At 36.6% G+C, this 26,346-nt stretch overlaps 2 protein-coding genes across 3 annotated transcripts; one reads left to right on the forward strand and one right to left on the reverse strand.

Annotated features, from left to right (window-relative positions):
• Positions 1-2,942: 2,942 nt before the first annotated feature.
• LOC117418466 (DNA-directed RNA polymerase III subunit RPC1-like) lies at positions 2,943-20,398 on the reverse strand. The gene is given in 32 exon segments (XM_034031554.3): positions 2,943-4,515; positions 5,019-5,151; positions 5,498-5,629; positions 5,757-5,921; positions 6,550-6,714; positions 8,643-8,735; positions 9,641-9,734; positions 10,103-10,273; positions 10,768-10,850; positions 10,953-11,039; positions 11,624-11,737; positions 11,927-12,097; positions 12,196-12,333; positions 13,044-13,162; positions 13,256-13,367; positions 13,623-13,795; positions 14,116-14,280; positions 14,454-14,592; positions 14,849-14,976; positions 15,486-15,555; positions 15,696-15,836; positions 16,042-16,183; positions 16,307-16,368; positions 16,370-16,411; positions 16,627-16,763; positions 17,076-17,238; positions 17,562-17,801; positions 18,397-18,551; positions 18,851-19,022; positions 19,161-19,298; positions 19,472-19,607; positions 20,202-20,398. Coding segments are annotated over 32 exon segments (4,173 nt in total). The 5' UTR covers positions 20,246-20,398; the 3' UTR covers positions 2,943-4,366.
• A 1,026-nt stretch (positions 20,399-21,424) lies between these two features.
• On the forward strand, positions 21,425-25,038 carry LOC117417986 (small ribosomal subunit protein eS24). 2 transcript variants are annotated; one of them, XM_034030456.2, is made up of 6 exons: positions 21,425-21,509; positions 22,260-22,325; positions 22,524-22,733; positions 22,973-23,083; positions 24,098-24,117; positions 24,955-25,038. In XM_034030456.2, exons 1-5 carry the CDS (start codon positions 21,507-21,509, stop codon positions 24,101-24,103), a joined length of 396 nt encoding a protein of 131 aa, XP_033886347.1. In that variant the 5' UTR covers positions 21,425-21,506; the 3' UTR covers positions 24,104-24,117; positions 24,955-25,038. The 2 variants fall into 2 exon arrangements, with proteins under 2 accessions (XP_033886347.1, XP_033886348.1); XM_034030457.2 differs by lacking the exon at positions 24,098-24,117.
• The last annotated feature ends 1,308 nt before the right edge of the window (positions 25,039-26,346 follow it).

Raw genomic sequence — 26,346 nt, forward strand, 5'->3', positions numbered from 1 at the left:
TGGCTATCAGCCATCTTGTTTCAGGTGCGAAGGAACAGCCTGGGGCCAAGATGGTCACCTTTGCACAGCCACACAATGTAAATTGGTTAATTGTTTAAAATGTATACAAGTGACAAAGAAATGTTTGTTGGGCATGGCCAAACAGTGTGGAGAGAACAGTGAGTTTTAGAAGGGACTGTGGGTAAGGTGCTGGGGTGCTGTTTTGTTTAAACTTTTTGTTTTGTTAATAATAGAAGTGCACCAAGCCACTGAATGGCAGTTTTACAGGTCTCTGTTTGATATTTCTGCTGCTTACCAGCCATGACCGACCACCACTTTACCTCTACATATATATCCATCTCTATCCATGAGAAAGCAACTGTAACAGTACCTCAAAACATGTGCTTCACATTTTGTCATGTAGAACAAACCTTTGGGCTTGCTACCCTGATCCCTGGTTAAACAGGTATGCTGAGCAGACCCCTGTTAGCTACTCCATATTGCAGAGTTAAAGGACCCACTGGGTCAGAAAAGAAAGCTACTATAAAAAGAGTTTTTAGTAAAGGCAGAATGAGGGCATCCAAAGAAATAATTAACTTTTGTTATCTTTCAAACAAATCAATTCGGCAGTTCAGTTGTTGTATACTGTGAATATATCCACTATTGTGTCACAGATCTCAGCTAAAATTACTTTAATTATATAACACAAATAACACATATTCTTTGGTTTAAGAAGGGACTATAGTATTTTAATGAAAATGACCTTACTGGGTAAAGAAATGTGGACAAAAGAGCAAACATGTCTGAAAGGAACACACATTAAATCCATCTTGTTTACCTCAAAGTCCACAGAAAATATTTCATGAATACATGAACTGTTTGCATAAGCCTTCAGCAAATCAATGAGTACCAACCATCGCACACTTATCCTTGAACAAAAGGAGTTTTATCCAAAGAAAAATGTAAACATATTTGAAAAGAGTAAGTACATTCTGTGAGGTTGATAAAAAAAAAAAAAGATTAAACGGTAATCATTTTTTAAATTATTGGTTTTAAACTATAGAAGGATTTGGACAATTAAGAGCACAACCCTATCAATTAACTTTTGCTACTTCTTCAATGGGACTAAGGATACTTAGAGATAATTTTGTTCAATAGTTTGTAACTAACCAGCCGTGATAAAACACTAATGAACAACATAAGCCCTTATCTCATAGGGCTGTTTAATTACAGTCGATATAATGGAAGCTAACAGGTAACACAATATCAATGCATTCAAGTCTGCCACTGACATTTCATTGCAAGATAGGCTGTTTAAATTAGGAAGAGACTTGGCTCAAATGTAAAGGAATTGGTAGTTTATAATTGCAGTGGGCAGTCGTTCCTTTGCAAAATTACTGCAACAAAAGGTTAAAATCCTCTTGTAAGATACCCATGATTGAACTTTATCCAGAAAATTTTAGGGTACATTTGTTTATGTAATATGAAGTGCTTAGTCTTTATCACCTAGAAAACCAAAAGGTCCCACAACTGTAATATGGCAGACATATTACTTGACTGGTCATAGGGAAGGAGGGTATTGTTAAATGTTGCCTTAAGATTTCCCTTAAAAAGACAACTTTGCAAATGGTTTATGAGACATGAGCAATTAAAGAAACTGTAATGACAGATTTTCACATGGAAGTTGCACTTCGGGGAGGCTTATGAAGTGGGCTAAGCTGTAAGAATTGGGAATCTGGTTTCTTAGAGGTACATTTCTTCCACAAAAAACAGTCAGTATGCACTAGTCTGTCCACCTTCACATTAATGTTTTTCTGCAGTAGGAAATACTGTGTTTCACAATCAGCCCACAGATAGCCATTACTCACTTCAAATGTGTGCAGTGATGGTAGAAGACAATAATGCGGACTATGGGCTGGGTTGGGTTTGTCATCTACAGATCTGGACTTCCTGCTGACTGCAAGGTGACTGGGGGAGACAACGGAAGCATATCGTATAATTCTGTCTCTTTAATATGTAGCGCATTTCAGTGTTCGATCAACAAAAAAAATCTTATCAACCTGCAATTTAACACAAGGGATTTTTATAATATAAATAGCAGATCTTAATATCTCAGTCCTAAAATTAATAAACCTTATTTTTCACAAACCTCATTTCACTATATTTTTGTTATAACGTTAATAAGTGGGTCATTAAACCTCAGCTGAATTAATATAGTGGTAAAGAGCAGCATTACTTCGATCCTCCACTGTTTAGATCATTAAATTGGCCTCCCTTCTGCATTAAATGGCAGCTCAAATGGATCAAACGTGACTACTAATACCGCATTTGTGACGGTCTTAGTTTTCAAGTGGTGACTTATGCACTATTGAGTGATAAAACTTGACATTAACTGATACTTTATTCAGTCATACATGCCACATTATAGGGACCAGTATGAAGCAGAATCCAATGTTAACAAACACAGAAATAGTCCACTTATAAACTAGATCTAGAATAAAACAAAGACTAAAAAACAAACAGCTTGCTTTTATCCTAGGAAGGGAAATTGTGAATGCTTGAATCCTTCAGCAGGGTCCATTTCCAATCAACTTCCTCAATGCATGACCTTGATGAACTCAGAGCAGACTCTACAGAATACAGCCATCATCCAAGGACCTTTCAATTGTTAACCAACCCACCCAGCACTACAGATAACCCAAGCCTGCCTCACAATCCAGTTCCATTGTTTCATGCTCTCCTTCTAACAAGATCAGAAGTAACCTTTCTTTGGTAGTCCCACACAGTATTATGGGAGTAAGGCATATTTTGTTACAATGGAAAGCTGGAATTCCATCAATTTCAAAAACAGCTCCAACTCTTCCAAAAACCTGTTGATGTATTCCCATGTGAAGTGACCATGTGACAGTTCAGAAAGGCAACATTGTTTTATTGTTTTAGGACAGAATTATGAAGACACAATATTCTTTAGAGCACCACCTTTAATAGAAAATTATACAATGGCAGCAAGGTTTCTGGTGGACCCTGGGAGAGACAAGACATCCCAATGAACAGAGGTAACAATCCCTCAACCTCACACTCTTCACACCAGCACTCATTTACATGGAGAATCTCATTTACTCTGGAGGGGGCACTCTTGTATGGACTCCTTATACCCAGCTGTTTTGTCAGTGCATGTTATCAACATTGGAAATGGGAGATTATATTGTAACAGAAGCCAAATGATCCCTATCAATAACAATTGTAGGTGCTGTAAGAAAACAGCGGTAACTGCTTAAGCTTATTTCCTTTTGGTTCCCCCTTTCATCAGTGACTATTCTTTTAAAGTAATATTTTACTTTAATGTGTTAGTTTAGACAAAAAAAAGGAATGATTTTATTTACAAAAAAACAAACACTTTTACAAGCTATTCCACTCCACTCTTCTACCTACCATCAGAAGGAAACCAATTTAAATCTACGCCAGTTCCTCTTGATCAATTATTTTGACAGCACAACACACAGAACCATTTCCTAAACTCAAGTCACTAATCAAGGCAACTCCAGTAACACAAGAAATAGTATTTTACCGAGGATAGGATCATTGAGAAGAAGCACAGTTGCATCTGGTGCATGACCTAGCTTTCTGCTAGATGGGGGGGGGGGGGGGGGGGGGATTTTTATTGTACCATGCAACATTGATGCAAAGGTTGTCTTAATTGAAGTGAACCTAGCTCAATTATAAAAACAGTCTGCATGCTGGCAATTCACAGCAGGTAGTCTCCATGGATTTACTTTTAGGTTAAGGTTTGTCAAGATACGCAGTCAAAACAATGACATTCTAGTGGTTGGATAAAAAGTTACAGTGGAAGTGCAAGAGCAAAGTGGGCTCAAATATATAAGTGCCTTATCAAACGAGAATAAAGGGGATGTGTTTATCACCTCAGCACTTATAAAGTGTGTAGTTACATCTATCGATCTATCTATAAATAAAGTAACTTTATTGAACACATTTATCCTATTCCCCCAAGGATGTGTTAACAATTCGTTTTTGTTACTGAAGATCCCATGGTTTCACAAAACCATATTATCAAAATGTACTTAAGCACGGCGTTACTATACTGTAGTTACAAAAAGTGACAAAACTGAAATATACTTTTTGATGTGCAGTCACTGTCTTCTATATGATCCATGTACATAAGGGTATGGATTTCTGCTACCCTTCAAACAGGAATTGGCAACAAAAAGTCTTCTGTAAAGTAATTCTTTCAACCACATAGGTTGTTTTTTTTTTTGTTTTGTTTTTGGGGGGTTCAAGTATATAGACATGACTCATTCTACCCGCTTTAGTAAATTAATAAGCTAAATAAAACAAACAAAATAATTCATGACTGTCTTTTCCGGTACTGCTACGTGGTGATAGGGATGTGGAAATCACTGTTCTCAAAAAGCAGAGGTCTCTTTGGAGGGTTTGGATCCTTGTCAGCTTTGTGTAAAAGTTTGAAAAGCCCTGTTCCAATGTTCATTGGTATCCCCATTATAATGCACTCTGAAACACCTGGGGTAAAAAATAAAACAGACTGAATTTAATTGAGAACATTTTCAAATGCAGTTGATTATTGAAGAGACACTATTGACAGAAATAAATGAGATCAATAACATCAAAGTTAATCAAAAATAGACTAAAACACCTAAAACAACTGTATTCACACATGCTTCACCCCAAGTAATGAATACAATGTTTACATTGCCAGTGGCAATAATCTATATTTACACTGTGTACATTATTAAAATACTCCTATTAGAACTCTTTCAAACAGGTGCATTTGCTCTATAAAACTTTTTTTATTTAAAAGGTAGGTTTTCTATTTAATCTATCATATCACCAACACTACACTTCGTTGCCTCCAACATAGAGATGCTTACTGCTTAACATGCTCTGGTTGTTAATGATCAATTCCTTGCTATTCCTTTTACTTCATCAATTGTGCAAGAAAGCTACAATTTAAGTTATTTTTAACATATTATTTCTCTTAAACTCTTTTAAACAAAAATACTCACCACAAACAGAGTCCTTTTGTCCAAAGTATGCAGCATCAAACAGATGATCAGCAGTTTTCTCAAAAGAAGCCAGCATCAAAACACTCTCCTTCATTTTTGCCAGACCAAATCTTGTGATTCCTAAAATTTCACCCTGGATTGTTGGAGACAAAATGTATATTTGGAGTGATCTATAATGGTCAAAGAATTGCTCTTGTATCACACAAATACATTTCACACATTCAACTTCTGGGGGAAGAAAAACAAACAAACTCCCAGCCATTTCTACAGGCAATGTATTCCAATAGGAACACCAAAACTTAAAAAAACACCAAAATACAATTAGTATATTTTTTTTTTTTTAGTGACACAAGTATTAATAAAAGGCCAAAATAGTTCAACAGATTGGGGTGGAGGCAATCAAATAAAAGGAACAGTGTTGACAAAGCATCCCCAAGGTGCTATGAATATTCTAAATCATGTTCTCAAAACTAACAAACCTTATAGGACATGAGGTCTGCAAGCAGCATAACATGTCTTCTATCGATACTCATTCCATGGTTTACCATTGTGTACTGAATCTCATTGATGATAGTTGACCTAGCAGCTTCAATACCCAGAGTTTTCTCCACCTGCAAAGAACAAATACATAACATTTTAAATACAAGTCAATAAATAAATGTAATCCAAATACCTATCTTGCTGGGAAAAAAAAAAAAAAAAAACACACACACACACACACACACAACACTACATTACCTCAAATGTATTGTTGGAAGTCGTTCTTGATCCATTGACTCCATGAGTTGCCATAACACTTCGTAGGTTATCTCCCTCTACCAAAAGCTTATACTTCTCCTTTCCACTCTTTTCATCAATGTGAATGACTGCCCTTGAAACTTCTGGAATACCTTGCACCACAATCTGCAAGGAGAGATTCGCATTTGTAAAGGGTGTGTTTTAAGAATATTTAGGAGAAGTAAAACTTACATGGGAGCCATAATATTTTTTCTCACTCATACAAACATTTACAAGGAAACACTTGGAGTGCAGGATGCATCCTGTGAGTGGTTCAAATGCTGTAAGCACCATGTTGTGGATTTTGACTTTTTGGGATTTTGACAAATTGGGAAGAAAAAATTAGGGATTAACCCTTTGTTGCCCAGCGTCCAATATATTCGACATTGAGAAAACAGGCATTAAATAAGTATGGGAACATAGCCTGGAAATAAAGGGTTAATTTGAACGGCTTAGCCAATATGTTCAGTGACGTTTTCTTGTTTGTTCCTAATTAAACTCTTAGCACTCATGTTTTCATTCAAATCAGCCATACTGGCTCTTGATAAGCTTTATTTCCAGATATGCACACACATGCAGGAAATAATGTACTGAGAGACTGGAACACTTCAAGATGAAGAGACTTAGTCACACAGACAAGTCCACTGGTTTCTATGTGCTTGTGTGCTCACATATCTTTGCAGGATGCTAGTAGTCTGAATACAAAGCCTTCAGGTTTTTATATAATTTGTTATTAAAACCAATTCAGTGTTACCTTTGGTAGTAGTTCTTTCAAGGTCTGCAAAACATAATACATGGAACTCTTGCTGTTCTCCCGAGGTGAGACACAGACAACTGCCTCTCCGTGGACTGCAATGTCTCCAGGCTTTACCCGTAGCTTTGACATGCAGATAGAGTATCTGACAGTTTCTGCATTAACCTGTGCAGACATATGAACTAATAGTTAGACAGTTTCATGATGAATACATAATTTATCTTTATTAAGATGGCTTGCAGTTCGGATTCATTTACAAACCACGTGCTGAATTATAGAATCTTGCAATTCAGAGCCTTGTTCCAGCCAGGTAATTTGAACCAAGGTGTCCAATTAAGTGATTTAGGATCAGACCGGAACAAAGTACTGCAGGCCGCGACATATCCGACGGCACCGAAAGCAATTGCCGTGCTGCCCACCCGTTTTACCGCAATGCCTCTCCAAATTTTAAAAACGTGCCGCAAAAGTTGCCTCCGTGCCCGCTGTCATTGCTGCTCATGTCCGTCACCAGCACATCTGATCCCAACCCATTCACAAACTTGCTCAACGTCAGCTGGCCCGTTCTGTCACAATTCAATTCTGTCTCGTCTAATCTCGTCATGCGAGAAAATGACTCATTATTATGCTGTATTATTGTTGCCATTCTTTTTACTATACACCTCCCAGCACTAAGCCATGAGAATGACGTACCATTGGTTAATAACGGGCTAACAGAGGGAGGGGCGCTATTAGATTCCAGGGAGTTCAGTCACAGAGTTGTTGTCTGGCAGGGTCACTGGAGTTGTGTGGTTTTTCCCGACCGTGAGCAATGCCAAACCAGCAGCGAATTAAAAGAAAGGAGGAAGAGTTGGCTAAAGCGGCAGCTAAGTGTTCCAGAATTGATGTGATGTTCAGGTAGGAAATGGGTGTACAATTCATCCCTGAATACTAACATCAAATAATAATAACAACCGCTATTTCACCGACAAATCTCACCTCCTCCCAGTCCTCTCTCAGATGTTTAAGTAGTGAGAATTTGGTCCAGGAGCTGTTTATTTATACTGTACATTAATTTTAATGAATAGAGCAAATTACCACAGTGTATATAAATCAGAATGTTCCATAGAACCACATTATACTAAATGAAGTAAAGCAATCTGTATATGGATTTGTGAATATCCTTCAAATATATATATACCGTATATATTTTAATTTACAGCTTAGTAAAAGTCACCTATCGTACATCACACTACACAAATATATTCTATGATCATATGTGGAATAAGGAGACCTGATTCTATGCTTAAAATTGCAATTTTAAAATGCAACATGCAATACGCATTATAACTCCTTTTCGGTCTTCAGCGTATATAAAATTGCTAATTTATATGGACACTTCAATGACCGTTGCTGGGTTATTGCTCCGAAACATCCACGCTAAACATGAACACAGTAAGTAAATAATAATTAATTTTGTTCAAATTCTTACACAAGGAGCTAGTAGCTATGACATACGTTATGAAACGAGTTGGAGAGAACACTAGTAATCGAAACACAGTCGTTCTGTTTAACTAGTAAAGTGTTAGAATGTGTCTACTCAAAAGCAGCATTCCACTTTTTTTTTCTTGAATCGAGTGTCCAAATTGAACCATTTCAGCAGAATGAATATTATGGCCCCAATAAATTCAAATACAGCTTGCTTTATTATTAATTATGCTATTTTTTATTAATAACAACAATTATTATTATTATTATTATTATTATTAATTATTTGCTTAGCAGACACCCTTATCCATCCTTTGACAAAAATTGATCACTTCCATATAGCCTTTTTTTTTTTTTACTTTTTAGATAATGAACACTATAGGCTCACTGTATTTCTTTTTAGTTGTTTTATGAATGAGTACGGAATCGCCTTGGTGCCCTAGGGTTGGATTTTTGTTTTGCCTCTTTGCCTCCTAGAACTGCCTTGGTGCCCCTGGATTTTCATGCCCACTGAAGGCAATATTGCCTTGCCCTTCATGAACTTAAATTCATGCCTTGGTACTGGATTGTAGTGCCTTGAAAAGAGCAAAAGGCTAATATTAACAGTGACACATCTAGTTTTAACATACCTCCAACCTCAGAAGTCTTATTCTTTCCAACGACAACTTCACCAGAATAAAACAGTCGTCTGGAAGGAAGACTTCTTCAATGTATTCTGAAATCTGAGAAAATAGGGAGACGACAAAATCACATTGTATTTTGCGCAGTCCAAACAATCTTACCAATAAACAGTAAGAATACAAAAACTTGGACTTTTGTTCTTTTCTTCCGGCTTCAATTTTAACCAAGAAGAGAGAAGACGGGTAATGAAAATTAATAGTTTTAAAAGCCAATATGAATGTCATAATCTAGTGCACACCAGAGGAGCAGGTTAAATAAATAAATAAATAACAGTTGATGTTCACGGTCCATTCTGGCTTCTGGTGGCGAGAAAGAGAGAGAGACCACAGCAGGGTGAGAAATATACCTGCCATATATTAAAGGGACTGTTTGGACGAACAAGTGGCTACAGAATTAAATAGGACAATGCATAAACACTGCGTTGATCCGTTGGACTAAAGAATCATTGCAGAGAGGATTTCATGGCACAATTCAACAAAACAAGTTCTACGAGACTGTGAATGAGTCAGCATTGCCTGGAACTGTTCAGTATAATCCAAGTTACATTCTCCACATGAAACTGAATTAACTAGGTACATAACTTTGAAAAAACCTGGAAGTAATTGAAAGTTAGATTACCTTGAGCTATTTACACGAAGAGCTTTTAAAGTAAACTTGCTATCTGTAGCAAGTATGCAGTACTTAGATAAAATTTGATTAAAAGATTTGACGCTACGGATTATTTGTGATGCATAGCACATGCTTAGGAATTCTCTGACTTTTGAGATTTCTGTTCTTTCATATTTCTGTATTCAATAAACTGCTGCTATTGATTAAACTTGACATATGTTGAGTGTGAGTGTTCACATTAAATAATATATTTCAGTCTGGCAGCTAATCAGTTGTTCTTTCAAAATGTTTTGACACGGATATCTACAAACACACCTTACTCTCAATATATTCATACCTCTCCTAGAAGGGTTTTCTCAATTCTTCCTTTTACAAGGCGTGCAAAGTCAGCATCATCATCCATATCCAGGTGTGCTGTGATAATTGGGGTACTATATACAAGTAAAGAAAATACACAATAGTTCTTTTTCCCCTATTTTCTGAAACAACTTTACAAGTGTTAATGCATCTTTGAAAGGTTGCCAGTTATAGAACAGATGTTAACATGATTAAATAGTACTTCAACATTGATTTTAATGAATAAATAAAAAATAAATAACTGGTAATGGAATTAAAAATCGCTGCTAATGTTTCTTTCAAGTTCTACTTACAGACCTGAAAAATGTGCAAGCTTGACAGAAATTGGGCTTAACAGCTTTGAGTTTTTATTAATCTTTTTTGAAAGGTTTCAAATCAGCAGCTGTGAGATTAACACAACCAATTTTACTTAAATTAGCCACATTAAATTAATTTGATTTACCTGATATTTTTGGATGCATTAATGATTTCCTTGATTCTGGGTACACCAAGAGTGATGTTCATAGAAGCTACACCGGCAAAGTGGAAGGTCTTTAGGGTCATTTGCGTGCCAGGTTCTCCAATACTCTGTGCACACAAAGCACCAACAGCAGACCCAGGCTCCATCTGGGCTCTGCACAAAGACAGACAACACATCAGCAAAAACACAAACGGAAAGATTTGTCAATTTAAATAAACCTAACACAGATTCCTATAACAACTTGAAAAACTTAAGACACTGCAAGACCTGTTTTGCTTAGCTACATACTCCTGGATAGAAGCTATTAGATAGAAGCTATTATACTTTAAAAACACACAACCCACCCTCCACATTAAAAGAATAAAATCACAGAAAAAAATCCTTCGCAAGTTTCAGCATAATTGGACAAGCAGCCCAATGTAAAAATGTTACCGACATAGACAGGCAGTATATATTATCCATTTATGCCCAGATTTGGATCCAGTAAAATCTAAAATTTATGCTAAAGAATATTTTTTGCAAGATATACATGTAATTACAGAGGAAGTGCGACACAAATAAATATGTATGGCTGGCTGCCTTGTTGCCGGGGATGTGCCTCTCCTTGGGTAGGGGGAATAAAAGCGTACAGGACAGTATTTTATTACCTCATGTACTTGTCTCTGCAAGTGTCCAAGAACTTCTCCAGCTGGGTTGGTGTGATCCTGTCCAGCTGATACAGAACCTTTGGCTACATAAATAAGAAAGTAATTTGGTAATATGAAAGTGTATTTATATCTCCGGAAAGCATTCCGATTAAGGCAAGCTAACTCCAACATTTTAGAAACATTACCTCAGTTGTTCCATTGTCATTTATGCCATATTTGTCTCTTGTCTTTTTTATCTTTTCTGAAACACTCTTGATGAATTTTTTGATTTCCTTGGAAACAACAAACAAAAAAAATTTTATGTGAACTTTTTTTTAGGTTAGGTTAAGTTTTTCAGTCTCTCATTAGCAGAACTTTTGTAAAAAGGACAGTTATGATACAGAACAGGCTGCAGGGTTTACATCAAACAGACAGCAACGGTAAGAAATGTTTCTGTAAACCAGAAGGCCTGTTCAATAACACCTTTAAAAAAAAAATAAAAAATAAAAAAAAAGATCGAAAATGGGCAAGTTTGGGATTAAATACAGTAAACCATTACTAATCAGTTTACAGCGTACACCAGCCAACAATTAGTGTTGTATCTGGAAAGAGGAGCATAAAAACATATCAAGCTCACACTTCTCATACGCATGCTGCATTTACTGTACCTCAACATTTCTTATAACCTGTTTCACTTAAGGCCTTCAAAAGATAAATGGAAAAGACATTAAAGATTCAAGGGGCAAGATGCGTACAAAAAAAAAAAAAAATTAAACAGGGTCTTGTTAAAAGGGTAAAAAGTAAAATTGCGAGGGATTAAATGGCATTGCCTGTGGTGTATTATATCAAATTAAAAGGTATTGTGCACAAGACTGACCTGCAGGTAGCTATCTTGGCAGCACAAGAATTCACTCCTCTTCATGATAGATTCTGAATTCAAAACCAGTTCATTCTTGCTGAGGGCTGGTTGATCGTGGCAGGAATAAACAGCCTAAATACATTAACAGCATGAAATTGCAGTAGGTTACAATTACATTAAAAATGAGTAACAAAGGATTAATAATCATCATTACAGCACAAACATGGGGGTTCAATTAAATGGGTAAACTGTAGGGGACACTGGAAGGGATTATGCTGATGATCCCCATCCCCTTACTTGCAATGCATTTTTGAGGCTTACTCTGATATTATCCAGCACTCTCTTGAATTCCAAAGGCTCATCTTTCCCTTCCATTGCTGCAGGATCTAATCCATCACCCCCATAGATAAACTGTATGATGTCACCAGTGGCGCTCCGGACCGTGAGGTCATATTGAGAGCACAAGTCTTCAAGTGACTTCACAAGTCGCCTCTATAAATAAAAATAAAGTGTTACTGAAATAAACACGGCACTCATTTATCTTGATTTACAGGATTACTAAATCCAGTAGCTTTCCACACTTGGCATACCTGCATATATCCTGTTTCAGCTGTTTTGACAGCAGTGTCCACCAGACCCTCACGACCAGCCATAGTGTGGAAAAAGAACTCAGTGGGAGTCAAACCAGAATAGAAACTGTCTGCAACAAAGCCTTTTGCTGCTGGGAGCTGTGAAAGGCAAAATATAGTTCACACACAAATCAAATCATACACACTTTTTACATAAAATATACTGTGTATATTAGAACTTTACCTAAGTATAATCTCAGCAGTCAACATTTTCTCAAAAAATCCAATGGCATAAAACTACCCTATATGTCTGTAGAACAATTCTGCTATTACTGCAACTTGAAGTCTCAACTTTTGATGGTATAGCCTTCCACATGTTTTCCCCTTGAAGTCAGATAAAGCTGTAGGGAATAGGTCTGGTTAATAAGACAGCATTCCTTTTATTAAAGGAATTATTTAAAATAAATACCAGCAAATAAAATAAATGTCACCACTTTAGGGTTAAATTATTTAAAGTGCTTTCATTAACAGAAAAAACACAATGTAGCAAAAGGGTGTGATTGTTGTTGTTCCATAAACATAACATTGTAACACAAAGAAAACTAGAATAAACAAATGCAAACAAAGAAACAATAGTGACACCAAGTGGCTGCTAAGTGAAAATCAGACTTTATTCAGATGTTTCGATTGTTATGGTCACAAAATCTAAAGAAACATGTATAAAAAAAAGAATACATTATAAGAGGTTAATATTGGCCACATTTATACACAGATTATTGTTACAAAGTGTTAAAACTTACAACGATGTTCTCGATTTTAGGATTTTAAAGTGGCAGCAAGCAGACCCTTGTAAATCTACAATCACCAACCTTTGAGTGCTTTTCAAAATGTGGCAAGGATCTGTTCTCAAAGCCATCAGGGACTCGAGACCCACTGATGGCTTGCTGTCCTACACAGGCAATCATCTGTGATATGTTAATGAATGACCCTTTAAGAGAGGAATAAATGAATCAAGAGTTACACATCTACATGGCGGACCACAAGGACTTGCACATTTCCAACAAGGCATTTAATTACCTACCTTTTGAACCACACAGCGCCATGATCAGCGGGCTGTTACTCTTGTCCAGTTCCCTAAGACAGGCGCTGCCAGCATGGTCTCTGATAACAGACAGCTCCTTCAGAATAAGAGCCTGGAATTAAATGGGTAAGGTTAGTTTCTAAACACATGACGCTTTGAACAAAATGACTACAATTAGAGCAGTGGAGAGTTCACACCAAATTATTTGCTCGTATGTGCTATTATGAAGCAATCCAACTGTAATTCAATATACATTTCGGAATGGCTTTGAATGCAATAAAATATTTTAAGTCACTGACAATTTTATTCAGTGGAGGAAAATGTAAACAAATGCTTCTGCTACAGATTAAATGAATTGCATTGTCACCTCTAGTGTTTCCTCCGCTGTACACCCAGGCTGTTGCTGCAATTTGCCAGTGTTGAGAGCCTCAATGTACTCATCACATTTCTTATATCCAGCTTCTAGCAAGTCATGTTTGGCTTTCAGCAGCCCCCGGCCAGGGGTCACATCACCAATCCCAATCGAAAAGCCACGGTTTGCTTAAAAAGGAAAACAAAAATATAGTTTTGGCACATATCTCCAGGTGTTACCAAGACCTAGTTTCTGGCTAAGGTGGGTTTCAAATTAGTAACAAACAATGTGTTCAAACAAAAAAAAAAGTAAAAAAAATGTATCCAAGTAAATTAACTTTAGAATAATGTATTTAAGTATGTATCTATTTAATATATTCTGCCAAACAATGTCATTCTTTAAAATATTTTTTAAAACAAACTGGGAATAAATTATTGAGAATTCGTCCTATAAAAAGGAGCAAATAGCTTATGCAACTGTTTATTAAAACTGTAAAGTATTGACATACAGAGATAGACTGGAGCAAGTCTGGCCAGACGGGACATGGCGTTTGCAGCCTCCATTTGGCCCCAGTCTCTCAGCAGGATGTAGAAGATGTTATTCTTGGACCCAGAACCCAGGGTTCCCTTGTCCATGCTGCCACAGACCAGCTCGCTGTTCTGAATCACAACAACTAGCAGTAAAAAACAACAAGCGGTTAAAGTTTGGCTGGGTTTTTTTTTTTTTTTTTATATAAATACACCACAATCAAAGTTTTAGGAGCAATTACATGGGATTATTCACTTTTTTTTGCAAAAACATAAATTAAACATTTACATTTTCATTAATGATACAGACTACGCTTACAAGAGTCATTCCGACAGAGGTCCTCTCCACTGCCACAATACTGCTTGCCTTTGGTGCGAAGGTTGGCTTTAACAGGACATGTCTTACTGGGTTTTAGAATCAGGCCGAAGATCTGTTTACCAGTCCAAAGGGTTATGGGCTGTGGTTTTAAAAAAAAGTATATAAATATATATATATATATATATTTTCTGTAATCAGTGTTTAATGCTCACAAATACTAAAATAATGCCATTATCCTTTACTCAGAAATTACATGTTATTGCTATGCAATGCAAACAATAACATCTGTTTCTTAATTTCAATTTACACATCTTTAAGATTGCGTTAATCTAATAACCTGATTATTACAAACATGCTACAAAATGTGTGATATTCAATCATACAGTTCTCAGTACCTTTAAGATTGCAGGAGGTGGAAGGTGAACCCTTATCTTTTCGTCTTTCCCTACAAGAACGGACGCAGCTATCTGACAAACCTTTGATCGGTCAAAGAAAGTGTCTTTCAGTGTAAGGAGATAGGCACCTTAAATGAGAAAAATAATGTTAATGATGTACAGTAGATCTAGAATGCCTTTACAGATAAAGGGAACACATACAGCTGAAGTGTGACATCTACTGTACTGTAACTACAATCTCTAATATAGGTACATAAATAAAATACTATATTGATTTACTTTTGGTTAACTGTGATTTATCTGACAAAGAAATTAATTCAGGGAGCAACAACCCTTTTTCAAACAAGGATTATAAATTAAAATGTGCCTGAAAACTAAAATGTCATGATAAAACATATATTTCAAAAGTTAAGACTAAAATGATAGACTAAAAAGGATTAATGTCCAAACCTTGTGTTTCCCTCTCAACTACCATAAAATTACCAATGCTGACAAAAGATACTGCATCTTATGCACAAAGGGGAGAAGTAGATCACATTCATTGTTTATGCTCACGTACAGTAATGAATTGAAAGGAAAAATCTTCCTTTTTCTCTTGATTCATCTTCTCAAGGTAATAGGTTAAATGAACAGTCACCTGTCAGAAAGTCCTGGATAGCAGCAATTAGTGGTTCTCCATTTCTGGGAGTTACCATGTTGGCTTTCGTCTGCAACAGAATGTACTTATTAATTTTATAACACACCAATAAAATATTTTTTCATGTTTCATTAGTGTATCTGGGAGACTAAACTAGCCAAAAGTAAATCACACACTATATCTTGACAGACATGCTCCATTCATATTTACCCCCATGAGAACAAGAGCCTCGGCTTTGGCCTCCTCTGTCTGAGGCAGATGAAGGTTCATTTCATCACCATCAAAATCAGCATTATACGGTGTGCAGACACATTCATTAAATCGGAACGTTCTGTGTGGTTTTACTTTGGCCTACAAAAAAAGCAAGGCTTTAATATCAAGAGTAGATTACGGATTTAAAAAAAAAATTAACAGCCAGACAACATAAAACTAAAGGAGATTAATATGATTGAGAAATGGCAAGTGTAGCATTAATTATCCCAGCCTTGGCTGCATATAATTCAATTATTGAAAGTGAACAGCACGAGCAGGTGAAAAATGCTGTTTGGAAACATACAATGTGAGCCATAATGCTGAGCTTGTGCAGAGACGGCTGTCTGTTGAATAGCACAATATCCCCATCTATCATATGCCTCTCCACAGTGTCCCCAAACTTCAGTTCCTGGGCCATCTTCTCACGGTTGCCATACTTCAAAAATCTGAAGAATGCAAAAAATCTGTATTATTTTTTAGCAAAGGTCTTTCACAATAGTATTCTGTATTTTTCTGACAGAACGGGCAATACCAAGAGACATTATGTCACTCTCCCTGTCTAAATTTACCTTTTCATGTTTGTATGTCGCTGCTCAATAAAGTTTGCTCCAGGATGGACCTCAGGTCCACTGTCGAACAAGTTTTCGCATAAAGTCTATATTTGCTTTATTCACCTGTTGGAAATGAGGCCAGTTATTAAATAAATTAATCTCTCTCTCTCTCTCTCTCTCTCTCTCTCTCTCCTCTCTCTCTCTCTCTCTCTCATCTCTCTCTCTCTCTCTCTCTCTCTCTCTCTCTCTCTCTCTCTCTCTCTCTCTCTCTCTCTCTCTCTCTCTCTCTCTCTCTCTCTCTCTCTCTCTCTCTCTCTCAAAGTGATAAAAGTGGTCACCTTTTCAGGGTAGGTCAGTATCTTGGCCACATGGATAGGCACAGCTACTTCATCGATTCGCAGATTTGGGTCTGGAGAGATAACTGTTCTGCCAGAGAAATCAACTCTTTTTCCAGACAGGTTTCCTCTGAAACGTCCTGATATTGGAACATAAATAAATTGTAAGCAAACTGTTACAGTTATGTGTTGGTGGTAGGGGGGCAAAATCTGTAGGTGGGGAAAGATACATCACACTCCCTATGTTGACCTGAAGAGTCACTGTGACTGTGAAATCTTGCTGTCTTAGTAGCCAAATGACATCAGACCAGTTGCTTGTTTCTGCTCACCTCTTGTCATAAGGACAGGGCCCTTAAAATCAAATTCATGCTGAATATTTTCTTAAGGTTTTTTGAAAGTCGAACACCAAGTACAGATAATCATCATGGATAAACCAATTCAAATTCACTGACCTTGTTTTCCCTTGAGCCTCTGCACAAAGCCTCTGGTCCATTTCTTGGGAGCCATATTGAGTGGAATTCCTGATAGCTCACTATTGATGTACAGTGCACATTGCAACTGCAGAAAGTCCCAATCCTCCATTATCATTTGAGTTTTTGCTCCAGACATTCGGTGCTGTTTAGGGATAGAAAATGCAATTAAGTTCCACACATTAATATTAATGGACGGTTACAGAATAGGACTTTGGGACCTATATACTTGAATGATCTGTAAAATAACATCAATGATTGCAAGTTCAAATAAAGTGTTCCCATTTCATAACACAGTAATGTAGACTTACTGTATTATTGTGAATATAAGCACATTCACCTATGCCATTTTTATGCATTATTGTTTTTTATGCTTTTGGTTTTATCTGTCTTCTGCTTCAATTTCCTGCACATAAGTGCATGTGCTTTTATTCGTGGAGAAGCTTACATTCTGTTCTTTTCTCAAACCTTTTTGATGACATCATTGAGAAAGATGATTTCAGTCAGTTTCATAGTTAGGTCATCCTCATTGGTTCCAGACTTAAGATCACTGACCACGGATGGCCTGATGCACAAAGGTGGGACCAGCAGTCGTGTCAGAATTAGATCTGCAGGCTTCCCTGACTCCAAGTTCATCAAAAGCAAAGGAACATCTTCAGAGGGGATCCTTCTAAACATGTTCAGTGCCACCAACGGATTAAGGTTTTCCTGAAAACAAAAATACATCTATATGTTCTGGGGTCTTGACAAGTTAAAACAGTACAGACAAACCATAACACCAATACAACTTAAAAGGTAAAGGAATTAAAATAATCTGTATGTGAAGTATTAGTAACAGGAGACAGTTTCCAAAGACCTACCCTTCAAAATGACATTCTATTTGAAAATACGTTCTTTACAGGTTGAAATAACTACCAGTAGTAATGTTTGTGTTAAACCTAAAATGTAGTCTGTAAATTACCCTGTGACATTTCAATCAAATGACGCAGCATTATCAGCAGAAATAGTGTACCGGTATGTTGCAATTTATATTAACTTACATTAATTTAAACAAAGAGTGAAGACTGGCTCAAGGACCCTGTAGGCCACCTTTAAGCAATGGAATTACACAATCTTCTTTAAGAGTATGAAGAAGTGAACTGAAATAATGTAATAAGTGACGTAAATCCAACTTTAATAACATGCTGTTTGGAGTTCAATACATGTAGACAGCAAGCTCATCTTTGGGTCACCGGTCTGAATACTGCCTTAGTGAATTTCACCTTCTAAAATCCCATTTAAAATGTTTTATTGCTTGACCCACCTGAGCTCTCCCCAGCAACGATTCCACTTCTTTGTTGTGCTCTATTGCTATATCAAATGACTGAAGAAAATCAGTCACAACTGTATCAACCACTTTCTTATTCGTCTTGTACTTTTCATGGATTATCTTCAACAAGCCACACTTTTTGACTGGACCTAAAAACAATAATTACATTTCAGTCATGCAATTAAATGGGGGAAGACACTGCAACAGGTGAGAGTGCAATTCAAAGTAACACACACAATGAAACAGATGACAAAAACCCAGAACATCTAACTTTTATTGATTTTCCAAGCACAAAGTGAGCAAGTAAAGCATTCTCCTGGAATGACAAAACTGCTGCCGTTATAAAATGTACAGTCCACATGAGGGTATGTCCTAACTGCTTTATTTACAGACAATGTACCAGTGAAGCCACAAACAAAACTGTTTATTAAACTGGTTATATGCTTACCATTAAAAGCTCCACAATTAGAACAGGTGGTTTTTTTCCTGCATTTGTCTGAGATTTTCTTTTTTAGACCCCGTTTTTGAAGATAGGTCAGCCCTGGTTTCTTCAAAAAATCCCAGAACTGTTTTCTTTCATCCTTAGAAAGCATTATGTGGGAGCATGTTTTGCAAATCATCTAAACAGAAACACACACTTGTTATACCTTTTACTAGGTTGTTTAAAGGGTTGCCATTCTATAAACTTCATTTTAAAAACTGTTGAACTACAAAGACAACCACCCAGCAGTCACGTGACCTGCCCGCATTTATCTTACCTGCAGGACACCTATAATAGCTTTAAAGTATCCAATGTGGAAACAAGGAAGCTCTAGATCAATGTATCCATAGTGTCCGAGGCAGTCTGAAAGATTCTTTCCACAGGTCTCGCATGGACGATCCTTTTCACTTGTACCCTAAAATAAAGTAATACAACATCTGTATGTGTCCTAGGCCTTTTACAAATAGAAGACAAAGCTACTGGTATTGCTTGTGCAGTCAACACACATGCCCAGTAGTACATACATTAAGTTGCTACACAAAGAGTAAACAAAGCACACAACTACACATCCAGCAGGTCGTCCCTTACCATGCGATGATCCAGCACGCCATAGGGCAAAGGAGTGTGGCTGAGGTCCTGACTGTACAGGTTCTTACTGACAACCTGGAGGTGCGCCTGCTGCCGCATCTGTTCAGCAGATTTCATTCCAAAACAGATGTGGCTTCTAAATACCGGAGAAAAACAAACGTGTACGATATTACATCCTGAATGAAAATACAATTGGATTTATTTGCTAGACTACCTTGCCGAGTTTCTATTCATGGAACAAATAATCCTACACCTTTGTTATTATGTACAGTGTTTTCGTTTCAATAAGTTTACATAACGAAGCACAATGGATAATAATTACATTATTTAACAGATGTTCAAGCCATCTAACGACGTTACACCAAGTATAACTTGACTTACTAATCTGTGCGGATAAAACACACACACACACACACACACACAAACACTTGACTAGAATCACGTTTGCAATGCTTTCTATATCTCATCTTAATTCTTGGCACTGTATTCAATATACGTACTTTCTAAAAAGTTAATGAATATGATGCGTTTCAGTTACCGCGGTAGTTTTGGTACTTTTGGTATCGTTCAGACCACATCAGGATTCACTATGCACCCCCATTTATCCCTCAGCTTATACCTTCTTTACTTTGTAAATAGAATGGAATGTAATTTTTTATATAATGCAACTGGCAATTGCAGTACTACTATCACCAGTTTAAACTATTATTCGTATTTATTTTACACTTACATTTTCTTAGCCACATCTGTTTCTCTAAATTGTTCCTTCACCATGATTAGTTTTTTGTCAACCACGTTATGATTTAAAAAACATTAACGTCACTATTACTTTTATATTCAGACATTAATTTCTATTGCTGTTCTTGCATCAATGTATCACATGCCGAAAGCCCTCCCCACTGGCTTTCTCCATGTCGTACAATACTGCAGTGTCTGAGCTTTTAACCTTTAACCTTCGAAAGGGAAACATCAAGAGGCATGCGCACGCAGAGTGGTACCGAAATAAACGTTCCAATTTTGAACACTGCCATCTGGTGGTAACAGGAATAAAATGAACATTGCTGTGGTTGCTAAGTTGAAACTACAGAGTTCTCTTGATTTTTAAACGCAGTGCATTATAATAAGCAAATGTATTTACTTGTATAGATAATATTGGTTACTTTTCACAATTATCATTTATTCAAAGTATGATGTAGCATCTCAACCATTGTCAAAAACAGTAAGGTGATATTATGGTTCTAGCTAATTATAGTACTTTAAACTTTTTTTCAATATTGCATGTACATTTTGATGTTTTAACATACAAATATGTTTTTGGTAAACACCGCTGGATCTCTGAACTTTTAAAAGTTTGCCTTTAAAATGTTGTCTGTAAAACAAGACTGCTTGGCCTCTGGGCTATGCAAAGCCTGGAAATGTATGTATCACAGCATATGATGTAATAGAAAGACTTGCCAGTTAGGTTTACAGAGTGACATAGAACGTAAATGGTATCAGTCCAATAAAAAAAAAAAAAAATAATAATAATCATGGTCATATAACGGTGTCATATCCCTACTTTTAGTTTTATTGTAGTGAGAACTGGTGTAACAATAATACAAAGCGGGTGCTAGGTTTGCCCCAATTAGACACTTTTAAAGTATTACATCTTTACACGACTGACTTTGTTTGTATATAATTTCCAATAGATACGTGCGTATTGCTCCATACATTGCATACTAACAAAGAAAAAAAGTACACTCAACATCAAGCAATATGGTGTGCCTCTATTAGAAATGTATTCTGTACAGTTGAGTCGTTTCTTTGATTTTTGTGGCAGTTTTAGTGACAATACATAATTTAAAATGACACTTTAAAGTCTTCACAAATGTAGGCTATAATAATAATGTGCGGATTGTTTGTTTGTTAATGTCCCGAGTCAATTTCAATCAGGCAATTTGTTTAGACTACCCGCTCCGTCTTCGTACAGGCATATGGCTGGCCGCCTTAGGGTCCTTCTTTCTTTTCCAAATCGCTCAGAGGGGTAGCAGGCAGGATGGTGAGTTAAGCACCATTGCAATCTGATCAAAATCCATCGTTTATCTACTACATCGTGCACAAGTTGTAGTATTTTCATTTTATACACATTGTCATTTAACTGGATACTAATGTATTTAATAAAATTGCACACATGTAATAAATAAAACACGTTTTCATTCTCGAGTCCCCAAACCGAAGCCTTTGGCCTAAGTCTCACGTAACACTTACAGTTAGTTCACAATGAACGTTAAGCAGTTGTATTAATCTAAAGAAAGGGGAGAAAGTGTTCTTTAAACCTATTTTACATGCCTGTGTATGTTGTGGTCACGTCCTTGCAGAAACTTTTAATACATCAACATTAATACTGGTATTGCCACTGCAAGCTCTGAAAATGAGAGCTACAACTGTACTGTCAAATGTGTAGTCATGTATCATATTTAAGGTACTTGGACAATTTAAACCAATTGCTATTACCCAGAAATGCCGGTAACTTAAAATGGCATGTCGTGGTGTAGCGTTAGAAAGGTGTCTCCTGTTCGTGTAGATGTGCCTGACCAATTAGTAATGTAAACGTACGGCATTTCTGGATTGTTAATTAAACTAAACATGACCACATGTTAGCACGATGTAACTGAACAGGAGTTTCATCGCAATGCAATGACAGTTACGTGGTCAGAATGTTCTGTCATTGAAGGATTGCAAAATAAACAAAAACCTTGCATTGAAATCATACGTTTTTTGTCAAAATAACGTTTGTTTTGCTTTTCAGAACGACACAGTGACTGTCAGAACCAGGAAGTTTATGACAAACCGTTTGCTTCAGAGAAAGCAAATGGTAAGTTTCCCTCTTCAGACTTTTAGTACTTTGTTAAACTGTAGGCTTTAAATTATGAGAACTAGGGAAATTGAGTCTGAACTAGTGGAAAAACATTGACATGGTGTCTATGGAAGGCAGTTGGTTTAGTTGGGTGTAATGTTTTGAATTTGAACACATGGAAAGTAAATCTTTAATGTTTTGGGTTTTTTTTTCCAGGTTGTCGATGTTCTGCATCCTGGTAAGGCAACTGTTCCCAAGACAGAAATCAGGGAGAAGCTAGCGAAAATGTACAAAACCACCCCAGATGTAGTTTTTGTGTTTGGCTTCAGAACTCAATTTGGTGGTGGCAAGACAACAGGCTTTGCTATGGTTTACGACTCCTTAGATTACGCAAAGAAGAATGAACCCAAACACAGACTGGCCAGGGTAAGTTCTTTTTCTCTTTTATTGTGCTTGTGTGCTGCAGAAATACTTAATCAGTTCCTTATATATCGCAGTTCTTTTGTGAATTGAAAGTAGTTATGTTGTTAGAAAATGTTCTTTGGTAGTAAAGTAAGTTGGCTGTTGCTGGCAAATGTTAGTAAATAGAAGTAGAGATCTGTATTCAGGTCTGCAGATTGTATTTGTGTTGTGGTTTTTATTGACCTTTTTCCTTTCTTTAACAGCACGGTCTGTATGAGAAGAAGAAGAGTTCAAGAAAGCAGCGTAAGGAACGAAAGAACAGAATGAAGAAAGTTCGGGGTACAGCTAAGGCCAATGTTGGTGCTGGGAAAAAGGTAATGTGATTTTTATTTTTTTGTACAGGTTTAGGTTGTCGTGACTACTTTTACCCAGTTTCAAATCTTCTGGAAAAGGCAGTATTTAATGTAGATGTAAGGTTTCCTCCTAAATTCAATGCTGTTTGGCTTTTTCCATTTCCTGGGGAAAATCAGTTTAGGTCAGACGGGCAACGCTAGAGTAAAGTGCATTTGTAATGTGAGGGTGGTGTTATTAATCCACTATGCATTTTCCATAATTCTACAATTGCTTTAATCAGCTTTTATCTTTCCTATCCTTTTTCTTTTTCTTCTGGACCATAGAAGGTAAATGTAATTTCCATGTAGGAGCCCTGTAGTTTTTGGGGCTTGCACAGAGCCTAGGGTGTGAATTTAGTAACCACTAATGCTGTTAAAATAGTTTTGTGCTTACTTGGCAATTTCTAACTTTCTGTTACACTTTAGTAGTCCTAACTAGTCTCTAGTGCAAGTGGTCCTTATTAAAAATATTTGCCTGGTCACATTGGTAATTACAGAATTGTCAGGGCCACAAGGTGATATTATAATCACCTTTATGAAATTACAGTTTCTCACTTACCTTTTACAAATGCCACTGAAACTACCTTCATCGTAGTGCTTCAAATTTGCAGGCTGGTTCGATATGCTGCTGCTCTGGCAAACTGGAGGGACCCTATGTGGCCTGAGGATTGTAATATTAGGACCACTTATCTAGTGCTTTTGTAATCTGGTACCTTTCAGTATTTAAATTTCCCGTATCATTTTCCTATATAACAACTAGTTTATAGAATACTTTATGAATGGCAGATGCCTTCCTTATTTACCAACTTACCTGTGTATATTGGATATGAGGTGTTGATTCTGCTGCATCGTGTACTTTTAATATGTAGAAAAAAACACATAGTCTTTAAAATGTGACCCTAGCATGAAGACCCTCCAAATAGTACTTGGGCCTCCATTTGTCTTCACCCATCAATTTATTTTGCTTTTTTGTTTTTGCTTTCCATGGATTTTCAGAAGTGAAGTTTCTTTAGCAGGTATTGAAAAAATTAGCATGGTGTGCCATTTATAAGTTCACCTGTATTTTGAAGTTCTAGCTGTTTTACATACCAACTGCTTAATGCTTTGCATAATCCACCTACCGACTTATGTTCTTCACTACGCTTTATTTCTGTTATTTACTTAAATGTTATGTTAGGGGGAAAATGTGGAAGCTGGTTTTCTACGATCTATGCTGATTTAAAATAAATAAATAAATATAATATGAGTGTTAAAAAACAAAAAAAAACAGTTAAGTCCACAATTGGACATTTAGTTTGGTTGCCAGAAACTTACCAATAACTGTCATCTTGCATGGCCTATGTTCTAGGTGGTGCACAACTGTTCTTTGGCATTGTACTGTATATAACAATTGTTTCATTTCTTGTACTGTACTATATTGAATTACCTGCATGATAAATTGATAACACTTTAATGTACATGTTGTATTAATTCCCACTTTGACTAAGATTGTATTGCATAAAACTATCCAAATCGTAAGACTTAAACTATGAAATTGCTTTTAATATTTAAAATACTAAATTCTGTTTGCCTCTTGTTTAATATAATTGGCTGAAGTTGCTTGGATTTTAGTTTTCATAACATTTGAAATGTGCATTGGTACTGATGTAGTATTAATACTTTTACTGTGTTAATACATAAAGAAATATTTGTCAGTGTATGTTATTATTGCATGTATTGCATTCTGAGCCAGGTAAGCTTCAATGAAATAATTCAACATTTTATTTCACAATTTGTGTTAAAGCTCATGGATGTATGTAAAACTAATGGAGTTGGTGACTTAGACTCATTTTATTTATTATTTTATTTTTCAGTGAGACTGGATGTCCTGGGAATGCCTTATGTCTGAAGATACTGTTTTTGTTCATCATACTCAAATAAACAGAAAAAAAGGAAAATATTTTTTGTCTGTGTAATGTAGGTGTACTTAATATGTTTAAGGTGGTAATATGATTTTTTTTGGGGGGGTATTAATCTGGGAAATGTCAACTAAAGGGGGGGGGGGCAACTGCAGGTGTTTCAGTATTGGGGTATACATTTAAGTATTTAACTTTCTAGATGTTTGCCTTTAGAATGATCAGTTAAAGTGGGTAAGAACACAGATGACAATTGAAAGATAGAATGTATAAATTTGAGCAGCAATGTTTGCAAGTTGTCACATGTGAACAGGATTGTGGATACTGCAAAGTAGAAACCATAAAACACAGCAAAAATAAGTGATAGATGTGGCTTTTGTGCATTTCTTGGCCATTTCATTGAGGCTTGGCAGTGCTGGCTTGTAGTTTGGTGGCTATACTGTGCCTAAATAGTCAATTTAAATAGTCTTTAACCCTTTGCGGTCCATTTATTAATTGCGCGTCAGGCACGCCAGGTCTAATTAATTTTCACACGCGCAGTTAATTTTAGACGCGCTGTTTAAAAGTATTTTTTTTCAGTCAAACAGGTTTAAATGGCCCTGCATATCAACAAAGCACTCACTAGGCATCTCCAGCCCCGCCCCACCCTTTCGTTTGCTATAGTGTTCACCTATGTAAGAAATAAATAATAATAATAATAGTCGTACATACCGATCGATCATCTCCGGATCACTCGGTTTATCACCAAACTTAATAATGCGATCCAAGTCATTATTTTATTACTATAACATCTCAAAAAAGCTCTGCAAATGTCCGTGTTTTCTGTGCGCTGATTCAGTCAGCCAACTTGTTTACTTACGACCGCCCCCGTTATCTGATACCTGATACCATGTATGACTATTCATGAGATACGCCTTTTTTTTTTTTTTTCTTCGACTTGTCTCGGCTCCTGTCGCTCCCACTCGGCAATTGAATGGTTTTCTCAGCTTTTTCCGGAGAAAAAACGACTAGACACCCGTTTATTGCGTTGCTATAATGATGTCGGACCCAGTCCGACAAAGGACCTGTGAGGAATAATTGCAATGTCGGACCCAGTCCGACAATGGACCGCAAAGGGTTAAAACTTAAAAAAAAATAAGTGTCATAAAAATCCCCAATAAACTCCAAGATGCTACAGTATTTAAGGAGGGGGGGGGGGGGGGTGGAGGGGCGTGACACTAACAGTTCCCCTCTCATTGGCATGTAACCCAAGGAAGTAGATATATTGTGGTCATGTGACCTATTTGCTTTAAAGACCTTCCCTTTTGAGATACTAGCTTCATACGCAGTACACAACTGTATACCATGGTT

The sequence above is a fragment of the Acipenser ruthenus genome, chromosome 13 (assembly GCF_902713425.1).
Source record: "Acipenser ruthenus chromosome 13, fAciRut3.2 maternal haplotype, whole genome shotgun sequence".
Taxonomy (NCBI): Eukaryota; Metazoa; Chordata; class Actinopteri; order Acipenseriformes; family Acipenseridae; genus Acipenser; species Acipenser ruthenus.